This window comes from Narcine bancroftii, chromosome 11 (genome assembly GCF_036971445.1).
Source record: "Narcine bancroftii isolate sNarBan1 chromosome 11, sNarBan1.hap1, whole genome shotgun sequence".
NCBI classification, from domain to species: Eukaryota; Metazoa; Chordata; class Chondrichthyes; order Torpediniformes; family Narcinidae; genus Narcine; species Narcine bancroftii.
This window is the reverse complement of record NC_091479.1, coordinates 67082741-67104776: the sequence shown is the minus strand read 5'-3', so window position 1 is coordinate 67104776 and position 22036 is coordinate 67082741. Positions and strand designations below refer to the sequence as shown.

The 22036-nt window shown below is 46.5% G+C and overlaps 1 protein-coding gene across 1 annotated transcript in view; it reads right to left on the bottom strand.

The window, feature by feature from the left end:
• Positions 1-22036, bottom strand: part of dgki (diacylglycerol kinase, iota) — a 115569-nt gene that overhangs the window by 79807 nt on the left and 13726 nt on the right. The window contains exons 5-11 of the mRNA XM_069903196.1: positions 21789-21857; positions 20918-20989; positions 19523-19639; positions 9894-9968; positions 8217-8312; positions 7397-7479; positions 1454-1514 (exon numbers count right to left, since the gene is read on the bottom strand). Coding sequence (XP_069759297.1) covers positions 1454-1514; positions 7397-7479; positions 8217-8312; positions 9894-9968; positions 19523-19639; positions 20918-20989; positions 21789-21857 — 573 coding nt within the window. The remainder of the gene's footprint in view (positions 1-1453; positions 1515-7396; positions 7480-8216; positions 8313-9893; positions 9969-19522; positions 19640-20917; positions 20990-21788; positions 21858-22036) is intronic.

The window sequence follows — 22036 nt, the reverse complement described above, 5'->3', positions numbered from 1 at the left end:
TGAAACACCAGCCTGTTTCTCTCCATCCACAGCTGCTGGCTGAGTGTTTCGTGTGTGGCCTGTTTTTTAATCTGATGTTCTAAGAGGAGAGGAGGAGGTCGAGGAAGCTACACTTGTAATGATACATCAGTGAGGGGGTGGGGGAGAGAGGAGACAGTGCTCGCTACATCCTGCGTAGAGCCAGCCCCTGAGCAGGATTTAGGGTAGGAGAGCAATTTGGATCAAATGGATCTCAAGCCAAAGGTCCTGATTCAGGGAAGCAGTCAGTTGATCAGCGTTGGAAGAGCAGTGAAATGAGCAATGTCCAAGGCCAAGCAACTGACAGCGCCCTCATTGATCTCAGCCTGTGAACACTGAGTGATGCTGCAACCATTCTGCAAATGAACCCCCAGGTCCACTGATCCCTGAGGGGTGTGTTTCGAGGGCCCCCATGCTGTCTTACCTGTATTCCTTCTCCAAGGCTTTGAATACAGTCTTCCCAACCCCTCCCTCACTGATGCATTCTTCACAGATTCCCAGGCTACCTTCTGCAGTGTGGGCACCCACCAACACACACTTCCTCCTTAAAAAGGCAGGCCAGTCCTAAACAGGGCAGGCTGAATATAACCAGGGCTGGGCCCTCCCAGTACTATCAGTGAACTAGGGTTAGTGCAGGCTGGTCGGGACCGTGTGGAGGCAAGAAGGCCACAGCAAGCAGTCTTATTCCCTGTATCATTCTGTGGGGGGCTGTCTATTTCAACTCCCGGTTAACACCTTGCTGAATACTCATTAAGTCCTCAAGCTCCAGGAGAAGTTCAGTACTTTGCCCAAGTTCATGAATTGCCTGAGAGTTAATTCCCCCCCCATTCCCCGCCTCCCGCCAACTTCTTCCATCTATTCCAAAGAGGGACTGCACAAAGAGGCAACACCTTCACTTCACATGGACTCATCATGGAGCAGTTAGCAGTGAGCAGGGGCGAACATCCTGCACACCAAAAAGCCCTTGTTGATGTAAACCACAGGCATTTCAAACAGGCTGTCGAGAAACTTGACGGAGCAACACTCGAGTCAGGCCTGATGGTGAGACAGAAAGTCCACACCAAGCCCCAGATGACCACGCATTGGGTGTGGCGAACAACATCGGCGTCTAACCTATCGACAAGAACTATAAAAGAGTGGCTCAATTCCTCAGCCCCGGAAACATCAAGGTGCAGAGGATAATGAGAGGATTCAATGATTTGTTCCTTCGAAGGCAGGAGGTGGATTATTGATCCACGTGACTCAGTCATCACTTGAATTAAGCACGACCTGCATTTTGTGGAAACCCAACTGGACAGAATCAAGAGTAGACATTCCATCTCCCACCACCTTTCACTGCAGCACCCACTGATCACGTCTACCCAGCATGAAAACAAAACTCTCGCAGGTTTCTCTGGTCATTTGACTGAAGACTTCACTTGCTAGTCATACATACCGTTCCATCTCCACCACAGGCCAGAATCCGCAGGTTTGCCACCTTTCTGTAGAGTTCCAAACTGTTTAGGAAACAGGAAACATTTACCAAAAAATTGCAAAATTAAATGTTGAAACCACTAGGTAGAATAGTCTGCATTCCTCCAGGGTTCTCAGCCTCCAAGTTTAAGATGTGTCCTTTCTCCAATTAATTGGAAGCAAAATCGGGACAATTGAGCAACACCCAATCGGCTGGAGGAACTCAGTGGGCCAAGCAGCATCAGTGGGAGTAAAAAAAACATGGTCACCTTCCCAGACAGACCCCTTCATCAAGACGGCGTAACTGTTGGGTGTTGATCTAGTTCAAAATGTTAGCCATTCTCTTTCTCCCACTGTTGCTGGTCAACTCCTCCCCCCCACCAAATCCCTCCAATAGAGTGTGCGTTAAGTGTGCTCAGTTTGGATGCAGAACACCAAATCCAGCCTTTGACATTGTTATAGTGCCAAGTGCATTGATATCCGAAAGAGCCGTGGGGGGAGACTGAAAGAATCCATCTGGGGACCAATGCTGAGAGCACTGCGGGGAGGTACCGATGGTTGCGGAGAGCAATAGGAGCAGTTTTGGTGATGGAGGCTGGTATGAATAGGCAGAATTGCATGGGGCGGGGTGGGGGGCAGAGAGAGCAGACCAATCTGGAGTCGGGTCGTTTAAGAGATTGTGACTGGAGCGATGGTTGGGACAGAATCCATAGGGAAAACTCTGTTACTTTTGATTCAAGTTCGATTTGCCTGTTTGGTTCGTGCTGATGTTAAAGGTCACCATGATCACAATTAATCTTTACCCTCTTCTGTGAACATTTTTCTCATGTTGGAGCATGGCAGTCTTTTACAAGTTCCCTTTGTGGCACTTCCAATGAAGCTTTACACATCTGTACACACGATAATAGTTCATTTCATGGACGGATACAGCACAGAAACAGGCCCTGTGGCTCAATGGTAATTTTTTCACTGATCTTATTTGATTCCCTCTGCCTTCAATCGCCGCCCCTAGATTCTGCCACCCACGTACTCACCTGGGACCATCAACAGTAGCCGACTGACCAATCACGGGATAAAAACAGAAACATCCGGGGAATAAGCGAGCTTGATCAACACCGAACAGTTATGCCGTCTTGATGAAGGGGCCTGTCTGGGAAGGTGACCATGTTTTTTTTACTCCCACTGATGCTGCTTGGCCCATCGGGTGTTGCTCCAGATGGCAGCGTCGTCAGTCTCTCACAGCAGCCAGACACAAAGAGCACTAAAAACCCCGCAGTGACTGAAGATGGGGAATTAATTGTAGGTCCGGGGACGGGGCGGGGGGGGTGGAATTGGGAGGTGCAAAGCATTTGGAATGTCCTTCAAGGTACATTGGAGAAAAGATGGAAGGGGACTCTTTCTCTTTTCCCTGAGCCTCTAAAACCCACTTGTTTTCTCACTGATAGAACGTAATTGGTGTGAAACTAAAACTCGGTTACTCTCCTCACAGATGCCGCCTGTCCTGTGTGTATTACCAGCACTAATACTCTGGGGTTGAACTTGAGTTGCTGGGAGTGATTGTGAGGGTACCTAAATACAGAAAGTCAAGAAAAGACTTTGCAGAAGTACAGCATGGAAGATTAAATGGCCGATGTAAATTCCAGTCATCTATATCTATAAACTCCCATTCCACACACACAACATACAGGGTGGCATGGTTAATGTAGCAGTTACAGCAATGCTATTACAGAGGGCAGCAACCTCCTTTGAAGAAGACCGCAGAGCCCACCTCACTGACAAAAGACAAAGGAGGAAAAACCCAACACCCAACCCCAACCAACCAATTTTCCCCTGCAACCGCTGCAACCGTGCCTGCCTGTCCCGCATCGGACTTGTCAGTCACCAACGAGCCTGCAGCAGACGTGGACATACCCCTCCATAAATCTTCGTCCGCGAAGCCAAGCCAAAGAAGAAAGATTACAGAGGTAGTGACCCAAATTCAAACCCAGCGCTTTCTGTGACGAGTTTGTACATTCTTCCCATGATCTGCATCGATTTTCTCCGCGTTCCTCCCACCCTTCAAAAACGTACAGGTTAATTGGTGTATTTTGGCAGCATGGGCTTGTGGGTCAGAAGGGCCTGTTACCGTGCTGTATGACTAAAGTTTAAATTTTAACTTAGCTGCACCAAAATTCTTACTTGCTGCAGCCACACAGATGCACAAGATGCACCAACCACATCTCTCCTCTCCTCTCTCTCTTTCTGCTGGTTTTCCATGGCTATCGGTTAATGGCCCCAAGGATTAGCCTGCAGTCATAAGTGAGGGGTTCAAAGCACTTCCTGAGCAATGAGAGTCAGGCTGGGCTCTCAGGTTCTACTGACCCACTCTACCTCCAACTGGGACTGCTCTGGAGGCACATGTGTTTGCCAGAAGGATTGTGCATGGATATGTTTGGCAAGATCCAGCTCCATCAGGCATATTTTCCATCTGCTCTCACACCATACCCCAAGAATAGGTGGCACCATTGGCATGCCAGTTAGCGCAATGCCTTTACAGTGCCAGCAATCGGCACCAGACCGGGGTTCGAATCTTGCACTGTCTGTAAGGAGGTTGTATGTTCTCCCCATGTCTGCAAGGGTTTTTCCCTGGGGGGTCCATCCCCACCATTCAAAACGTACCGGGGATGTGGGTTAATGGAGTTTAAATTGGATGGCACGGACTAGTGGGCCAAAATGTCCTGCTACTGTGCTGTTTGTCTAATTTAAAATGGGAGTGCCCAATTGTATGAATCCACTGGTCTGCTGCTTCCAATTTTGAATGTATTACCCCACTAGTTTTACAGCACGAAAACAGGCCCTTCTGCCCAACTTGTCTAAGCTAGTCCCACTTGCCCACTTTTGTCCCACATCCCTTTAAACCAGGGGTGGCCAAACCGCAGCTCATGAGCCACATGCGGCTCTTTGACATATAATGCGCAGCTCGCAGAAATATGTTGTCTAAGACAGGATTCATACGAGCCGGTGCTCACAGTGGTAGTTTTAGTGGATGTGGCTTGCCATCGCGTGATTATGGCACATGCTGGCAGTGAAATTATTGGAGTGAAAGTGTGATCCAGACCACCTGCTGTCCGGAGCTCCCGACGCCTCGACTGTGGACTCTCGCCTAGGCCCCAGTCGCCCACCCACCAGAGCTCCCGACCCCTCGGCCAGCTTCACACTGTACCCTGTTATGAAGTTTGTGAAGTCGAAAGCATCGTGTAATCCTTACAAATTGACTTCTGACAGAGTTAATTCGTACAGCCTTGACAACAAATCAGCCAGATTTTCAATGACCCACAGCCAAGATGGAGGCTCACAGTAATCACGGGATTTTAAAAATATTTGGTATCTATAATGTGTGCTTTTTGATTATTGAAACTAATACAAATGAGCAATTTAAAAATGACATTCATGAATAAATATTATTATATATCTGTATTTCTTAATATTTAGATAAAAATTTTGTGACAAAATATGCAGGTAAGAATAAAATCGTGTATGTAATATATTTTCCTGTCTTGCAGCTCTCAAACATCTGAAGTTTATCGCAAGTTTGGCCACCCCTGCTTTAAACCTTTCCCATCCATGTGCCTGTCTAAATGTCTTTTAAATATTACAACTATAGCCGGCTCTAACACATCCTTTTACAGTTCATCCCCACCCTCAGTGTGAAAAGATGCACCTCAGCTTCCTTTTAAATCTTTTCCCTTTCACCTTAATCCTGTGCCCTCTAATTTTAGACTCCTCTTACCCTGGGAACAAAGAATAAAACTACTTTCTCGGTCAATGCCCCTCATGATCTTATGCACCTCCACCTCTCACCATCCAAGGTGAAAAGTCCCAGCCAGCCCAGCCTCGCCTTATATTTCAAGTCCTATTTTCAGAGCCTTTTCCAGCCCAATGACATCTTTCCCACAGCAGGGGGAACAGAACTGAGCACAGTACAATCTCACCACCGTCTTGTGCAGCTGTACTCAATGGCCTGACCGACGAATGCACATGTGCAAACTGCCTTCTTTGCCACCCCGTTTACCCAAGTTGCCACTTTCGTGGAATTATGTACTTGTGCTCCTTGGTCTCTCTGTTCTTCAGGGCACCTACCACTTACTGTGTAATATTGAGTCATCGAGCTGGCTAGCATTATTTGAAGCATCAATGAGTTCTCCAGAGAGCACTGACATCTTTGGATATACCCACACCAGTAAGAATGAGTGATTCAATCAGTTGGTTCTATTCAGGGCCAGTGTTTAACTATTCAGGATTAACTAAATGTCAATGGTTATGCTGTGTATATCCTAAAATGAATGCTCAGTGACAATCAGGTTAAATGGATGAATGGTCCAATTCTATTAAAATTAAAATTAAGAAAAAATGCTGGAAACAGTCAGCAGGTCAGACGATGACTGTAGGGGGAACAGAGTTAACGTTTTGGATGCATGTTGCTTCACCATTTTCTATGCAAGGTTGCTGACCTTGTTAAGCCCGTTTTTCTCTCCACTGACCTGCAAAACATTTTCCAGTATTTTCTGACTTGGTTTACAGTTTTTTTGTTCTAACTCGTAGTTATCCAGACAAGTAGGAAAAAAAACATTCTCAAACAAACTAACAAGGGATGGAAGAACGTTACTTTGGTGCCAGCATTCCAGGCTCAAATCTGCCGCTGTCTGTAAGGGGTTGGTACATCTACCTTCTCCCCGTGCCTGCGTGAGTTTGCTCCGAGTGCTCCATTTCCCTCCCACATTCCAGAGAGGTACAGCGTTAGTATGTTAATTGGGTCTATTTAGGTGGCGTGGGCCAAAAGGGCCTATTAGTGTGGTCTATCTCCGAATTAAATATAAATACTGTGCAGCTACTCACTCAAGGAGTGAAAAGGCTGCATCTTTATAACTTTGATCATAATTTGAGGGGAACAGGAGCTTCTCCATTTGGATGATTATATTCCACCAGGGGTTGAGATTCCCAGTTTGCCATGGCAGTGCTTGAACTCTCAACCTCTGGATTTCTAATCCTGTAATCAACCATTAGACAAGTGTACACACAAACTCGGAATAGTCCAACTATCTCCAAAGCACCTGATGCAAAGTCAACTCTATGTTGGGTTGGAAGTTGTGGTTCAGCAAGCAGTGCGGGCAACCTCATCAGAAGTGTACTGTCAGAAGGCCTAGAGCCACATCAGCTCACAATTATTTGATGACAGTAAAACTTTCCAATTTCCCACTCTTCATGTGATCAGTGGATTTACTAAATTGTTCCAATCATCCTTTATCTGACTATTCAGAAATCTCGATAATTCCAGGTGATGTTCTCGCATTTCGGTGGATCACACCATCCTGTACTCCCTGGAAACTCAAGGTGGGGGTGGGGGGGGGGGGTGGTTGGGGTCCGGATGGACCAGTGCAGCAGAATGCAGACCCTTCAGCCCACAGTATTTTGCCAGCCCATATAAACTTCAATCTAACACCTCCCTTCATCACAACCCATAACCCTCCACTCTTCTTGCATCCATGTGCCTATCCCTAAGGTGCCCTTGTTTTACCATCACTCCAGCAATGCATTCCGGGCACCCACCACTCCCTATTCCTGGGCAGCCTTTAGTTTCATTGGAGTTCTTCAAACATACAGAGTTTACTGGAAAATTTATTGTAATGCCACCCAATATATAAAAAAGTGAACTTTAAGTGTGTTGGGGTATTGAGAGAATCCTAAGCATGTCAGATGATTGGAGTTCGACTCAAGATGGGGAGGTGAGATGTTCATGAAGCCTATTAGAAAAATGGAACTTCAGGAAATATCTTGTCCAAGCCCAATAGCTATGAGAGTGATACACATGGTTAGGCAGTATAATTAGGTGTGGATACAATCACATACAGGTTCAGCAGGCTTCCCATCACGTTGGTTAAAGACTTACGCTTCTTTCGGTCCTCCCCGTGAGAGGTCAAAGACTTGCCTTGGATTTAGACACCACATGAACATCTGGAGGACCTTGTTTCCCTGTCACAGAAATACACAAAATAAACACATGTACAAAGGGAAGCAACAGAAAACGATCAGGCTCAGGCCGGGCACACACTGAGTCACCGCAAGTTAGGAGGGCCACAGATGGCGATGACCCACATACTGTGCTTCGACACAGGTGTACTGCCAGCAACAAGGGTCAAGGAAAGGTGGTGACTCTGCGGTGTGTGTGCCACCAGTAGAGGGCACAATACTCACTCACCTGAGACAGGTGAGTTGGGAGCAATACCATTACATCTTCTACCTCCTGACCCATCTGTTGAGTTGAATGATCTGACACATCCTGAGAAGGGAGTTGATTGTTTCAGGTACTGTTATCACATGAGCTAAGTAAAAGGCCCCAAATATTTGTCAAAGTAGCACAAGTCCAAAAGTCCAAAAGGTTCAAGAGTTTGGTGTGGTAAAAATGTAGGATGAGGAGGAAATAGACATGGATCCCAATCCCAGTCTGAGAGTGGAGAGGGAGGTTCTGTCCTTTCAGAGGGAGGTGAGAGGAAGGTCCACCCCACTGGCTGTTGGTCCATAGGTTAGTCTATGCCCTGGACCAGATCCAAGCACTGCACTCTCGTCTCCAAATAATCCATGGGGATTTGAATGGAGAAACAAATTGTGTAACCTGATCAGCAAACAGACCGTGCATATTCAAAAGGCAATCCAAGGTTTGGACATTAGGTGGCCCACATCAAGGTCTCTCACCTTCCTCCCGCACTCACCTGATTTCCACCACTCTTTGGATTGACAAACACCAGAAGTGGCTTCATCAAGGGTGACGGAATGGGCTTGATAACGAATGGCTTCCACTTGCTTTCCTGCCAAATGGAGGGAAGAGGATTAATGAGGTCTCCCTCAAGGTAATGTAGCCTGTGGTTCGCTTCCAAGGGGCAATACGCGTGATCGAGCCGCTACGTGCGCAAGGAGGCAAACATGCTGTGCACACTGTCAACATGTAGGGTGAAACCTCAATTGATTCCACCCTCGTCCCTATCCATAATCAATCAATGGACCGACTCAGACTGCCAAATTGTTTCCTCATGCCCCATCCAACTCTCACTATTCCGCCACCCCAGAAAAGTTCCCCTTTATTTTGCAGGTTGTACCATTCTGGAATATCTCTGCTACCCTGTGACCTAATAACTCAAGGAGCCTTGACAGTGTGTCGGCAGATTACTTTGCTGAGGGAGGCAGTTATCACAGCCAAGCCTAATTCTGTTCTTGTACAACATGCACTTCTATTTGGGTTCTCAAAAGTTTGGTTTACAAGTCCCGTTGGAGGCATTACTCAGCAATAGGTCCTTCGCCTAAAAGTACATCAATTGAGCCAACCAGACTGGGAAGGCAGATGGGGTGGGGGGGGGGAGGGGGGGGGAGGGAGATGCAGGTGAACGTCAGGGATAGGTGGATGGTGAACATGGATTTGGAATGCCAAATGACTTCAGTCGCCCTGGAGGGCCCAAGGTCAGGCAGGTAGGCTTTAAATGTCTTACCTTTAGGTGCTGCTGCTACCATCAGCCTGAGATCTGGATCAGATCCCACCCGGTATGATGGGGGCTGAAAGTATTGACGCGATCTGGGGGGGGGGGGGGGCAGTCCAGGTGCGCACGATCCAAATGAAACCCGAGGAGTGTTCAGCTCACCATCAAGGAGATCCACAGTGGAAGCTCCCCTTCAGGAACCTGGTGAGGCTCAGGGCGGGGGCACCTACCTATCAACGTGTAATGCAAGGAGCAGATAAAGGGAGGTCGATCTGATGGTCAACTGCCTCCTAAATGTTCACTCCTTTTCCAGGATCCAAATCCACGGGCAATGTTGTCGCAGATTACTTGGGGAGTGTACATCTTCGAGGCTTTGCTAGTTTTCGCTCCTACAACTTTTGGCAACTCAGAAAGGGCTAGTGCCAAGCACTATTGAAGGTGAGTGGGGTAATTTTTCCGTGTTTGAGCTTTTCAGATGGTGATTTTAAATGTTAACTGAACTGCAGCAAGAGGTTTTACACCTGCATTCAAATGTATGAAACCATCTAAGTCTACCAGTTAGACTGCCACCTGATCTTGCTTGGATCACTCCCCTTCCTGGGAGCCACAGATTTCCAAGGTGAACAACTGTAATCTCTTAAATAAAGTCAAGTATGGGCAGGATTGCTTAATAGTTACCTTTCTCTTGCTAGAATGGTTATCTTGCTGGAATCATGCATCACTGCATGTCAGCCACACTGGGTTCAAAACCTCTTGGACTAGTGACAATATCTGTTTCTGGTGATGAGCCAAGGGCCTCACATACGCAGCTGCTGCCACAGCAACCGCGAGGCACGACTCAAGGGAAATTAAAACGATCGTCCCTCGCTGTGTCTCTCTCTGCAACGAAGCATAAACCAGTTCCTTTGCCTGACTCACGTCTGCTCCTTTCCTGCTGGTTTTTCTCTTCAATGATGTCCTCTTTTTCCTTCTACTTGAAGACTTGAAGGAGTTCTGTGCAGAGGCAACGGTGAGAAAGTGAGAAACAGGATGTCACCATGGGTGCTGATTGCTGCCTTGTGACAGCCTGTCACTACCCACAGAGTAACGCACAGAGTGAAAGCTGCCTACCTGTTATCACCCCACATCCCTGTGCCTCCCTAGTGCCATGTTCACCTTGTCAGATAATATTAATCCCATTAAATTTTGTTGAAAAAGACAATCAACCTTCTCCAGTTTAATGCCACAGATTTTCATTTGGATCAGCAAAATAACTGTATTTATCATCTTTGGTGCTTTGTACAGAGGCTTCTCCGAGATGTACACAATCAACTAGCTGCTAATACATTTTGCATGTGTAACAACTGCCCTTTTGGTTTACTTCTGTTTACAGTATTAAGACCCTGTCACAAATTGCCCCCGAAAATGGTAGGGTTGAGTAATTGGGTGCAGCAGTTCTTCGGTGAGAGGACCCCAACCCGCATCAGAGTTAGGGAGGGAGTTCCACAATTCAGACTCAGTGACGATGAAGAAAGTGGGCAATAATGGCTCATGGATTTGACTGAGGTCTTTGAAGAGGTGACCAAGAGGATTCATGATGGCAAGGCAGTGGATGTTACATACAAGGACTTTAGCAAAGCCCCATATGGTAGGCTAGTCCAGAATGTCAGATCACATGGGATTCGTGATGAGCTGGCCAATTGGATATAGAAGTGATTTGATTGGTCAGACAGAGTGGTAGAGGAGGGTCATTATTCAGATTTGAGGCCTGTGGCCTGTTTTGTGTCACGGGGACTCATGGAATGCTGTTTGTCACATTTCTTAATGATTTGGGTGACTATGTAGTTACTAAGGTAAGTTGGTTGATTCCCAGAAATTGGTAATAGAATTGACATTGAAGAAGGTGATCCAAGATTACATCAGGATCTAGATCAACTGGGAAAGTGAGCCAAGGAAGAGCAGATGGCACTTAACTCGGACAAGTGTAAGCTGTTGAACTTTGATAGGTTAAACCAAGGCAGGGTAAACAATTGGGCTCTGGAGAGGCTTACAGAACAGAAAGACCTTGGGGCATAGGTACATTGTTCCATGAAAGAGGCTTCATAGGTAAATAGGTTGGTAAAGAAGGCATTGGGACAGTTCACTTCATTGGTTAGGGCAGTGAGTACATGAATTAGGATGTCATGTTACAACTGTATGAGATGTTGGTGAGAAAATACTTGGAGTAATGTGTGTCGTTCTGGTCATTCCGCTGGAGAAAAGAAGTAATTAAGCTGGAAAAGGTGCAGAAAAGACACACAGGACCAAGAATAGTGGTCTGTACAGTCAAACCTTGTCCCACCTGGCAGGTCTGAGTTATAAGGAAAAGTTGGATAGGTTTTGACCAGAAATGTGGTTGAACAAGCAATGAATGGTGAAACCATGAAAGCCTTGTTAGCGATAGTCATGGGCAGACACTCATGATGCAATGATAACACCACTTAAGACTCCATTCAGAAGTTACCAAGCCCATAGGCTCAGATGGTCTTTTGCCAGACTGCGGGGGTGGGGGGGGGGGGGGGGGCAGATAAACGTGTCAAGGGAGGGTCTCTCTTCATGGGTAGCTGCTATCTCCTTTATCTTCTCCTTCTTCACAACCTACAGGCAAGGACGAAATTGGGGCAGACCATGGCAAAAGCGGCACTTTCCCTGGAATGAACACCATTCCCTGACCCAACCGGGCAGAATAATTCCCTGCACTGAAACTGAGTGGGGCATTAGAAACATTTATAAAATGACAAGGGCTATAGACATTGTCCTTTTCTCGGGGTAGGAGAATCTAAAGCAAGAGGGCATAGATTTAAAGTGAGAAGGGAAGAGAGTTGAAAGGGACTGGAGGGGCCAATGTTTCCACACAGAGAGTGGTGGGGCATTTGGAATGAGCTGGCAGAGGAAGTGGGAAACGCAGGTACAATTACAATGTTTAAAAGACATTTAGAATAGAAAATGGATTAAAAAAAAGTTTTAGAGGGAAATGAGCTGAACACAGGCATATGGGGCTAGCTTTTGTAGACAACTTCCTTGGTATGAACAAGGGGCCAAATGGCCTGCATTCATGCTGTAAAACTCTATGGCCCAAAGGACTCCAGACTTTGTGGTGCCAGGATCACAGTTCTACTCTCATTGAGGTAAAGGGACAATGGGGTACTGCTGTGGAGCCTTTCTGGTTCTCCAGCTCTTATGCCATCTCCTTCCCAGAGGAGACCGAAGGAGATTGGACAAACAAATACTGGGAGCAATGTACCCATCTCCATATCCAAGGAGAACTACATTCAGAAGTTAAAACTTCCAAGGCAAGAGGTGACCTGATCAGACAGAGCTGAGGGCACAGGGTCAATCTCAGAGTGCTCCACCTGTGGGGATGTCGTGACCTTGATGCTTCCCGTCCCTGGCTCAGGCCACCATTGCATTCGCAATATGATGGATGATCTCTACTCAAAAAGAGGGAAGTCCCCCTGCAACCCACAACACCAGGCAATGACTCCACATGGCCCTGCTTAAGTAAGAGGGAACAGTGCTGGGAATAGACTGTGAAGGGTTTATGTGTGCTGCAAGTCAGGCCATCACCCTCTGATGCTCCTATCCATAATGACAAGGCCCTCTTTGTGAATGCTATGCAGCGAGGAGTTCTGATATCTCAATGGTGACCCCAGTTTGATCCTGATCCCCAGTGCTGTCTCACAGGACAAAAGTAGTGACTCTGACTTCCTTACGGTAGGCAAAGTTTAAAAATTTCATGTATGTTACATTCTAAATAAATGTAGTATTATGTGACAATAATGGAACCTTTACCTTTCTTTGTGGGAGTTTCACACTCTCCCTGTGTCTGCATGGCCTTCCTTTGGGTTCTCTGGTTTCTTCCCACACCTCAAAGATGTGAGGGTTGGGAGGTTAACTAGCCATTGTGCCCTGGTTGCAGGGTGGAGGGAAGCAGAATCTGTGGGCAGTTGGAGGGAATGTGGAAGAGGAAATGGGATGAGTGTGAATGGATGCTTGAGAACTTCCCAAGCTGCATCACTCCATCCTTCACCGACAACCACAGGATGAGATTCAGTTCTTGCTCCAATGGGCCATCTCCCAAATCCAATGTCCCTCTGTTCTGTGGAAATTGTTGCAAGTGCTGGAGAATGCAATGGTAATTAGACACACACTCCCAGAAATGGACAAGTACAGGGATCTGGGGAACGTTCCACCTGGATGGGTCAGGGAGTGGAGTTCAGTCCAGGGAAAGGTCTGCTTTTGCCATGGTCTGCCCCAATTTTGCCCTTGCCAGTGGGGCATGAAGAAGAAAGTAGTGGTTAGGGGAAGACCTTTGCAGCGGCAGCAATCAGGACCAGCGTTTGAATCCCGCACTGTCTATAAGACATCTGTACGCTCTCCCTGTCTCTGTATCAGTTTTCCCTGGGGGCTCTGGTTTCCTCCCACCATTCGAAACTTACTGGGGGGTGTAGGTTAATTGGGTGTAAATTGTGTAGCATGGGCTCGTGGCCCGAAATGGCCTATACCGGCTGTACGACTAAAAAAAAAAATTGAAGAAGCAGATAAAGAAAGCAGTTGCCATGAAGAGAGACACTTCCTGGACACATTTAAACCCTTGCAGTTTGGCAAAGGACAATCTGTGCCTATGGGCTTGGTAACTTCTGAATAGGGTCATAGGTAGCATTATCGTTACATCACAAGTACCTGCCCATGACCATCACCAACAAGGCTTTCGTTACTCGTTCCACCACATTTCTAGTCACCGTGGACCTCAAACTGGATAAGTGTCCAATGAGAGTGGCCGCGAGACCAATTCCAACCCTGAACCTTCTGTGGGGAACCATCATTCTTGATTCTGCAAAGCTATCTCTCCAACATCTAAAAGATGCAAACAAATTACTTCTGTGATGAGTGGAGCTTCTGAAAGGCTCTCCTTTTGCTTCAGTGAGTTCTAGAGGGATAGAAGCAACTTGATTCAATCAGGGAAACACCATCGCAGGCACTTCCCAATCACAGCATCCAGTATCATCTGCCAACATCAACTCTGGAGGGCTTTCTCAGCAGAACACAGAAGAGCAGCCTCCTTCACCAAAAAAAAAGGTCAAGACACCCACCACTCAAGCTCTCCAGTATCTGAATGGGGACCCACATACCATCCACAATGATGGCCCTCATCCACACTGCCCACCTGGCAGAACCACTGTGTTCCCTACCCCTGAAGCACCACAGAGGGGCATTGAGCCAACCTGCCCCCAAACCAGGTGGTACCCACTAAATACTGACCTCCCACCAAAACTCACTTCCTACTCACGGCCAAGAATGGCCTGCAACCTGACAACTTATAGAGACAAGTGGCATGGTGCCATATTGCAGCCACAAGAAGAACCAGGGGAAGAAACATAGCCGAAGGGGAACACAAAAGCTGCAGATGCTGGAATCTCGAACAAAGAACTGCTGGAGGACAGACCTCATCAAGTCAGATAGCATTATATACAAGAGAGAGAGAGAGAGAGAGAGAGGTAAAGTTGGGTCCTTCATCTCATATACTATCACCTTGCATCACTTCTCAACTACTTTCACTTCTATATTTCTTCTGTATCCACCTATTACCTCTTACCTGTTAGCCTATGCACCACCCCCCCCCCCCCCCCACCCCTTCTTACTGCCCTATCACCTTTTTATTTGGGCATCTATCTGTTTTTCCACATTCTTGAAGCATTTATTGCTATTAACTTCCTATGGATGTTGCATGAACTGATGAGTTTCTCCAGCATGTTTGGGTATTGGATTTGACCCCAGCATCTGCTGACTTTCCTGTTTAACTTTGAGGACATGTTCTGCGTTGCTTTGACTGCCCAACCATCTGTGCACCGCACTAGATGAGCTGACCTGCTGGTCAGCCACTCACTCAAGAGTGCTGGCCATTAGGATGACAATCCTCAAAAAACAGCCGCCAGATCCCGCCTCTATGAGCTGGAATCAGGGGTCTGCTAACACCAGTGGGTGGTGGGGTGGGGGGGTGGGGTTGTTGGAGGACTGGCCCTCCCAAAGCAGGGCCAAAGCAGGGCCATGGGCCCCCTCTGGAAACTCCTCGGGGACAGCTTTTGAAGAACTTGTCCTTGAATCTGGAGGTGTGTTGTCACACCACCCTCCCCCACCCCACCCCCACGCATCTTGTTCCAGCGGAAGATGGGGAGAGTGTGGCTGGGCTGGGAAGAGTTTTTTTAAGTGGTCCTGTCAGAACAGATCATCCCCTCCTTCCACAGGTGCTGCCAATCAGTGTTCCCACCATCCTGTAACGGATTTCTAGTCGCTTTGGAGTCATGGAGATCTACAGCATTGTACAACAATTGATGACCGCCACGTGCAAAATATCTGGCAGAATAGACCGAATTTAGCAATTTCTCATTTTCACAGAGCAAGTGTTTTTGTTTGCTCAAAATGACCAAAATTCAATCCAATATTACTTCTAAACCGAGCATCGCAAGGTATTATCTCCTGGCGTACAAGTTCACTGGGTTTTTTTTCTAACCTTTGGCTGATGCCTACGATAATGAATGGTTTTAGGGGAAGAATTTTTAAAATTTAGAGATACAGCACAGCAACAGGCCCATTTGGCCCTCAAGTCCATGCTACCCAATCACCCCCAATTGACCTACACCCCTGGTACGTTTTGAGGAAACCAGACTCCTCAGAGGAAACCCACACAGAAACGGAGAGAACGTACAAACTCCTTACAGACAGCATGGGATTTGAACCCCAGTCCCGATCGCTGGTGCTGTAACAGCGTTGTGCTGACCACTATGCCAACTGTGCTGCCCCACAACTTAAAGCTCCCACAATGTATTACTATTGTGGGAGCTTTATGTCCTCCGCCTTCTGTCATATTTAAGCCAGGTTTATTAAGGGTACAGGGCCGATGAGGAGAGAGCAAATTGATTGAGCCCACACCCTCGGGAACTCAGAAGAAGAGAGGGTTCTCAATGAGACAGACGAGCTATGAAACAGGCAGCTTAGGAAAGGTTTGAGGAGAAAATTCATCACTTAGAGGGTGGGAAATCTTGGAAACTCTGCAGAAAAGATCTGGCCATCTGCAGTTACCCAGGATATTCAAGACAGAGTTTGGTCGATTTTTGAATATTTAAAAGGAATTTAGGAAAATGCAGGAAGGCAGCAGATTGAATCAGTCCTGAACAGGCAGAGGAGCAGGAAAGAGGGGCTGAATGGCTTCTTTCGGCTTCCATTTTGTGTTTCCATGGGCACGGAGAGCTGAACATGCAGCCAAGGTGGTGGGGTGGGGGAGGGGGGTTGAGAAAGTGAATCTGTGGGATTTGTTGCCACGGACACCTGTGGGAGGCTGTGATTGGGTAGATTTCAAGTGGTGGTTGATTGGTTCGTCATTGGTAAGGGCAGAAAAAGCTGTGTGTAAAAGACAGGAGGATAGGGTTGAGAGGAGGAGTGTTTTGAATGGTGGGGTAGATAGCCAAAAGGCTTAATTTTGCTCCTAAGACTTATAATCTTATTCTGCTCTAGCTCATTGGTCCCATAGATGATGCACACATCACAACTTAACTGACTGAAAAGGTGCCCTGGGCACGGTTGCATCATTGTCAATAACTACTGTGGGACTGAACTCTGGAGTAGAGGCAGCATTGTGAAAGCAGGTCACATACTTGTAGTACATAATCATCTAGAACTGCCTCATAATTCAGTCAGGCTGACACCTAATAACCTTGGCCAGTTTGAATCAATGGTAAAGAAGCTTGCAATCTCAAGACGCGCCCCGAGTCCTATGAATCCACTCAATCTTAGTAGTTCAACAGTGAACACAGTGAGAGGCAATGCCCCATGATGAAAGCAGAAAGTAACACCAGGACTCTCATCTGGAATGATTTTAAACATTCACTTCCAGGATATGGGAGGCCTATGGGACCAGGTGCAGGTTGATGGGACCAGGCAGAATAGTTTGACACAGACTAGATGGGCCAAAGGGTCTGTTTCTATGCTGCAGTGTTCAATGGTTCTATTCAGTGGGCTGGGAGTTGTCCAACTCTGATTACTCTTGACATGATGGTACTTGATGCAGCTCCACCTGCCGAGGGAGATCCAGGAATGAAACCTCAGCACATAATGTAGGACAATCTGTAGCCATGGATGGTGGGGTTCCCCAGAGCCCAAAGCCCTAGTGCCTCCAGGAGGAAGAGGTTACTGGTTTGGAAGGAGATGTCGGAATCGCCTGGGTGAGTAATCGTAGTGCACTTTTATAACATCTCCATCAGTGTATGCCAACAGAGGAGGGAGTGAAGGCATTAGGTTTCAAAATTTCGGCAACCTTGACTTGGTTGATGCTGAGGTTTTAGAGAACACATCAAGCCACGTGGGCTATGGATCATTATGGCTTGTAGGAGATGGACAGGTGATGAGGAGATTGGTTACCCACTTGCTGGAAAGTGCCCAGTGGTTGATCTGGTTTTGAAGCCATTGTACAGTATTCTGCACCTATGAGAATTGGTAGATGCCAGTTACATGTATTTTATGGTTGCTTGAGATTTACTCTTACACAACCTAATTAAAACTTGTCCGCAGCCTCACGATTTTCTGATTTCTGCTCACCAGGCAAGCCTAATTATACGGATTTCATGACAAATCTTGAATCTGCTAAGTCAGTCATTTGAAAAAGAACACCGTGTCTCAATATTCATCTTCTTGTGGAACCTTCCCTTTTCTTGCAACATGGACCCTGAAACATCATCACCTTCTGACCTTTTCAAATGAACCCATTCAAAAAGAGCCTGGTCGAATAAGTCCACCTTGGAGGTAGGAAGGGTGTGACGTCACTCAACCCTTTTATCAGTGTCAGTCTTCATATAAAACTGCTTCGCATTCTGGGACTGGTCCTTAATGTCGTAGATGGTTGATGAGCCAATGCTAAATTCCACCATAAGCATTGTCCGACTTTCACCTTTTTTCCAGTCTCTTACATACCTCCATCTTCTGCTTAAGGGTATGCACTACAGGTTTACGCCTGCCTGCTTGTTTTTCTTTCAGCAAGGTAATGGTTGGGGGGGGGGGAATTTGTCCAAAATAATGTCCTGCAAAACAGAATCTGTTTGATTACATTGAATCTCAAGGGAGGAACTAGCTGTAGGTGTCATCTGGCGTGCGAGTGGTGGATTGACAGACTAACGGCAAGGTGCACCAATTTTAAACTTGGATAGTTTTTACCATTTATTTGTTCTTAGTTATTTAATTTTTTATTTACTTTCCTCAATTTTTTTTCCCGATTGCTTGAGGTTGCCGGTTGCTTAAATTCCAGATACTGGAGCTTTACTTGGTCCAGGCAGTAGTAAAGGCCAGGACATTGGTGGTGAAGCCTAAAATGGTAGTGGTTTGAGATATGCATTTTTTGGCACTTTTGAGCCATGTTACTTCAGGTTGGGGCTCATTGCCCTCAGAGATGGGGTGCATTGCCCACCATTTACCATCCTCTGCTTGATTGTTGACAAAATACCCTGCAGATGATGGAATCTGGAGCCAAAAAAAGCAAAGCTGGAAGAATCCAACAGGTCAAGCAGCATCTAGGGAGGTGAGAGGGATAAATCAAGGCTTCAGGTTGAGACCCTCCATCAGGGCTGGACATTTTTCTCCCAATGCTGTCTGCATCTTGCTGCCTGTGTTTCGTTTGCTGTGGAGTTAGAATTCAACATTGTGCAAAGATCCACCACTTCTGATGGAGTGAAGATCATCAAGGAGATCACTGGAACTGAAGATTCAGTCCAATTCCCTTAACTGCAGTTGCAAACAAGAGTCCAAGTGCCTGCTGTCCATTAAAGCATCTTGACCTGACATGGTAGAGGCCAGGGAGTTAGTTTATAGCATCAAGAGAAAAGTTAAAGAGTAGCTACCTTGATCAAGCATTCACCAGAAAGACTTAAATATAGGCCTTGTGATGTGGCAAAAGGGAGAATAACCAATTATTCAACAAACTGAGCAAGCAACAATATTGTTCTATCTCCACTTCCCCTCTGCTGATTTCCAGTCAATGTTTAAGTCAAATAAATCCCACTATGGTGAATATTCTGATCGCTGGCATTACAGGATCTGCATATATATTCTCTACCAACCTGGTTTGCAACAACAGCCGACAATCACGCGGGTCAGAATTATCCATGCATCATATCAACTTGTTTATTCAACCATGCTCATGCTTTCTTTCAAAGTGAAACGCTTGTAACACATTCTCATCAAAAGGACATGCAGAATGGTCATCAACAAAACCGATTCCAATATCCTATCCCTTTAAAAAGAAATGTTCAACACTTTCATGTCAGCCAAAGCATAATGCCACACACAAAAATGACGTGCTGGTGAAGTCATTAAATATCGTGGTTGACTTGGACCAGGATATTTCTGAACATGGTCATGGTGCTGTTGAACTTGATAGGGTGACAACCCTACCTCGTATGGAGGCTCCCCAATGATGTTGAACCCCAAACAGAGAATACTGAGAATGGAGATGAGGCACATGACAGGTGCTCTGTGCTTTATACCTGTGGTTTTTTCACCTTTATTATCCACGTTGGGGGAATAATGACTGCCGCATGCACGCCTAGCGAACAAGGCTCCTCGATGTGATGCAACATGAAACATGTCACTTTATTGTGAAACTGAAACAGAAGAAGAAGTTTGACGAAAGTTAGCTAAATAGTTTTAAAAAGCATTCCCCTTTGACCGAGCACTCCTCAATGAGAGTGGGTGTAAAACAGTTGGCCCGGAACGTTTACTGATTGTACCTCTGCTCTGAAAGTTATGATCTTCTCCAAGCTGTACGAATGCCAGTGATAGCCAGTTAGACTACTCACAGAAGAAGCCATCTCACTGTTCTATCATGTGACACATAAAGTTAACCCCTTTCCTCTCTCCAGAGATGCTGCTGAGTATTTCTGATTTGCATCTGGTAAGGGTGATTCAAGCAAGTGTCCAAGTGTGGAATCAGAACTCATTCACGAGTGGGTTTCATTTTATCCTGGACCACTGGTGTCCAAAAGAGCAAATCCTTGGACACAGAGAACTATTCCTCACCTTGCACCCACAAGAGTGCAGAAAGACCACTAATATTGAAATAAGGTTCATCTGAATTGATCTCTTTCCAGTGAATGTTCCTCTGAATGGAGCGGAAATGAGCTGGGAATAGCCGCTGGCTTTAATGATCACAATATGAGACAACATTCCACCAGTTGTTTCTGACACGTTTCAACCTTTGGTTAAAGCCAGTGGTTTCAAAGCTATCACAGCGAGCCCTGGATATTCTGTTTTTTAAATGAATTACCAGGTCAGTTTGTGCAAAGTTGAAGAGTTAATGCAGAGATACCTTACACAGTGGCAATGGAACATTAACTGCGCTCCTCTTACGATGAGGCTTGAGTCCCCAGGGTGAAGAGCTTGGCCACACAATCCAAGAACTAACTGATGAGTGAGTCAATTACAAGCTGGGCAGCATCAATATAGATAACTAGACACGGATATGAAAGTGCAGACAGATCCTCCCATCTACTAGTGGGACTGAAGTCAGAGATCATGAAGTCACCAAGATCTCTCGATCCAAGCATGACTCGGCGGAAAAGAAAATGTTTTGCAGATATTCGCTGCTGTCTTGAATCCGAGTAGAGATCCTGATATCCAGTGTTGGGCTCACTCTTTGTGTTACTGGATGGTGGGGGGGGGGGGGGCATTGATTATAATACAAGTTTCCCCCCCTCTCTCCTGATCCCACCTCACTAACAATTCAGGTTACCATTTCCTGCACAAACAATGCTCAGTGAAGTATATTTTCATTGGTGTCTCAAACTTGCTCCCCAAGCCGTCTCTCACAACCAGGCAACAGAGAGGTGGGGTGACAGCTCTTCATCCAACCACCACGATAGACAACTGCCGTTGCTACTCACTGCCTGCTTGCACCAGGAGCAGCTGATGGCTATGATCTCCTTCGTGTGGAACGAAAACTTTTGCTGGAAACCCTGCAAAACAGAGTCATGGTGTCAGAGACCTTGGACCTACCACATCATACTGACCTTTTGCCTGTCCACACTAATCCAATTTGCCTTTTTAAGCCTCTTAAACTTAGTAATTGTATCGGAGTCCATCTCCTCTGGCAGCTCATTCCAGATATCAACCGCTCTCTGTGTAAAATAAATCCCCCTCAGATTCCCCTTGAAGTTCCTCCCTCTCGCATTACATCGATGCCCTCCTAAAATCACAAGCATCCTGAAAAAGCTCGTTCTGCAAGAGGCTTCTCCAGAAAAAAAAATCTCTGGGAGCATTTTCAACTCCTCGAGTGTTTGTTTTCAGAAGCCCTCTCCCCGCCTTTGGCAAGAGCTGTTTGGGCTGCCACGTGTGAGAGCGTGGGACAGAACCCATGCCTTCATGGAACCAAATCCAAACAGCTATGGAGCTGGGCATGAGAGCAAGAGAAGAACCAAAAGAATAACCCAGAAGTAAGCTTTGAGGAGCTACAATAATTCACGTGGACACTCAGACTGTAATTTCAACCTATTATTTCACCAAGGAATCCACATGATAGGGTAACAGCAGCTCCAGTCAGAGGCCAGTAAAGAATAACCTGTCAGCCTAGGGACAAGAGCCTGCATTCATGCCCTTCACTCCCTATCAGTCATACAGAAATGCCGTGTGTTGGAAAGATTCCACAGGCACCACTGAAACCTTGGCTTCAGAGAGAACCAGGTTTGGAATATCACAGCGGGGTGACAAGTGGTGAGCAGCAGTAACAAGGAGAGGCAGCGAAGGGATGATACGTACCTTCCCGCACTGCTTGCATTTCCCTTCCTGACGACGTCGGTGCACCCAGTGATGTCTGACAAAGCTCTGCTGAAGAGATCACACACACGCACGACTTCAAAACTTCAGTGTTCAAGGTTGGATGTTACACAACAAGAATAAAACCCCATCCGCTCCTCCTCAAAGCAACTGTTTTCCTCCTATTGGTGCTGATCACCAGTTGGACAGGTCCAGTTTTCAATCAACCCGCTTATAAAAACATTTTAATT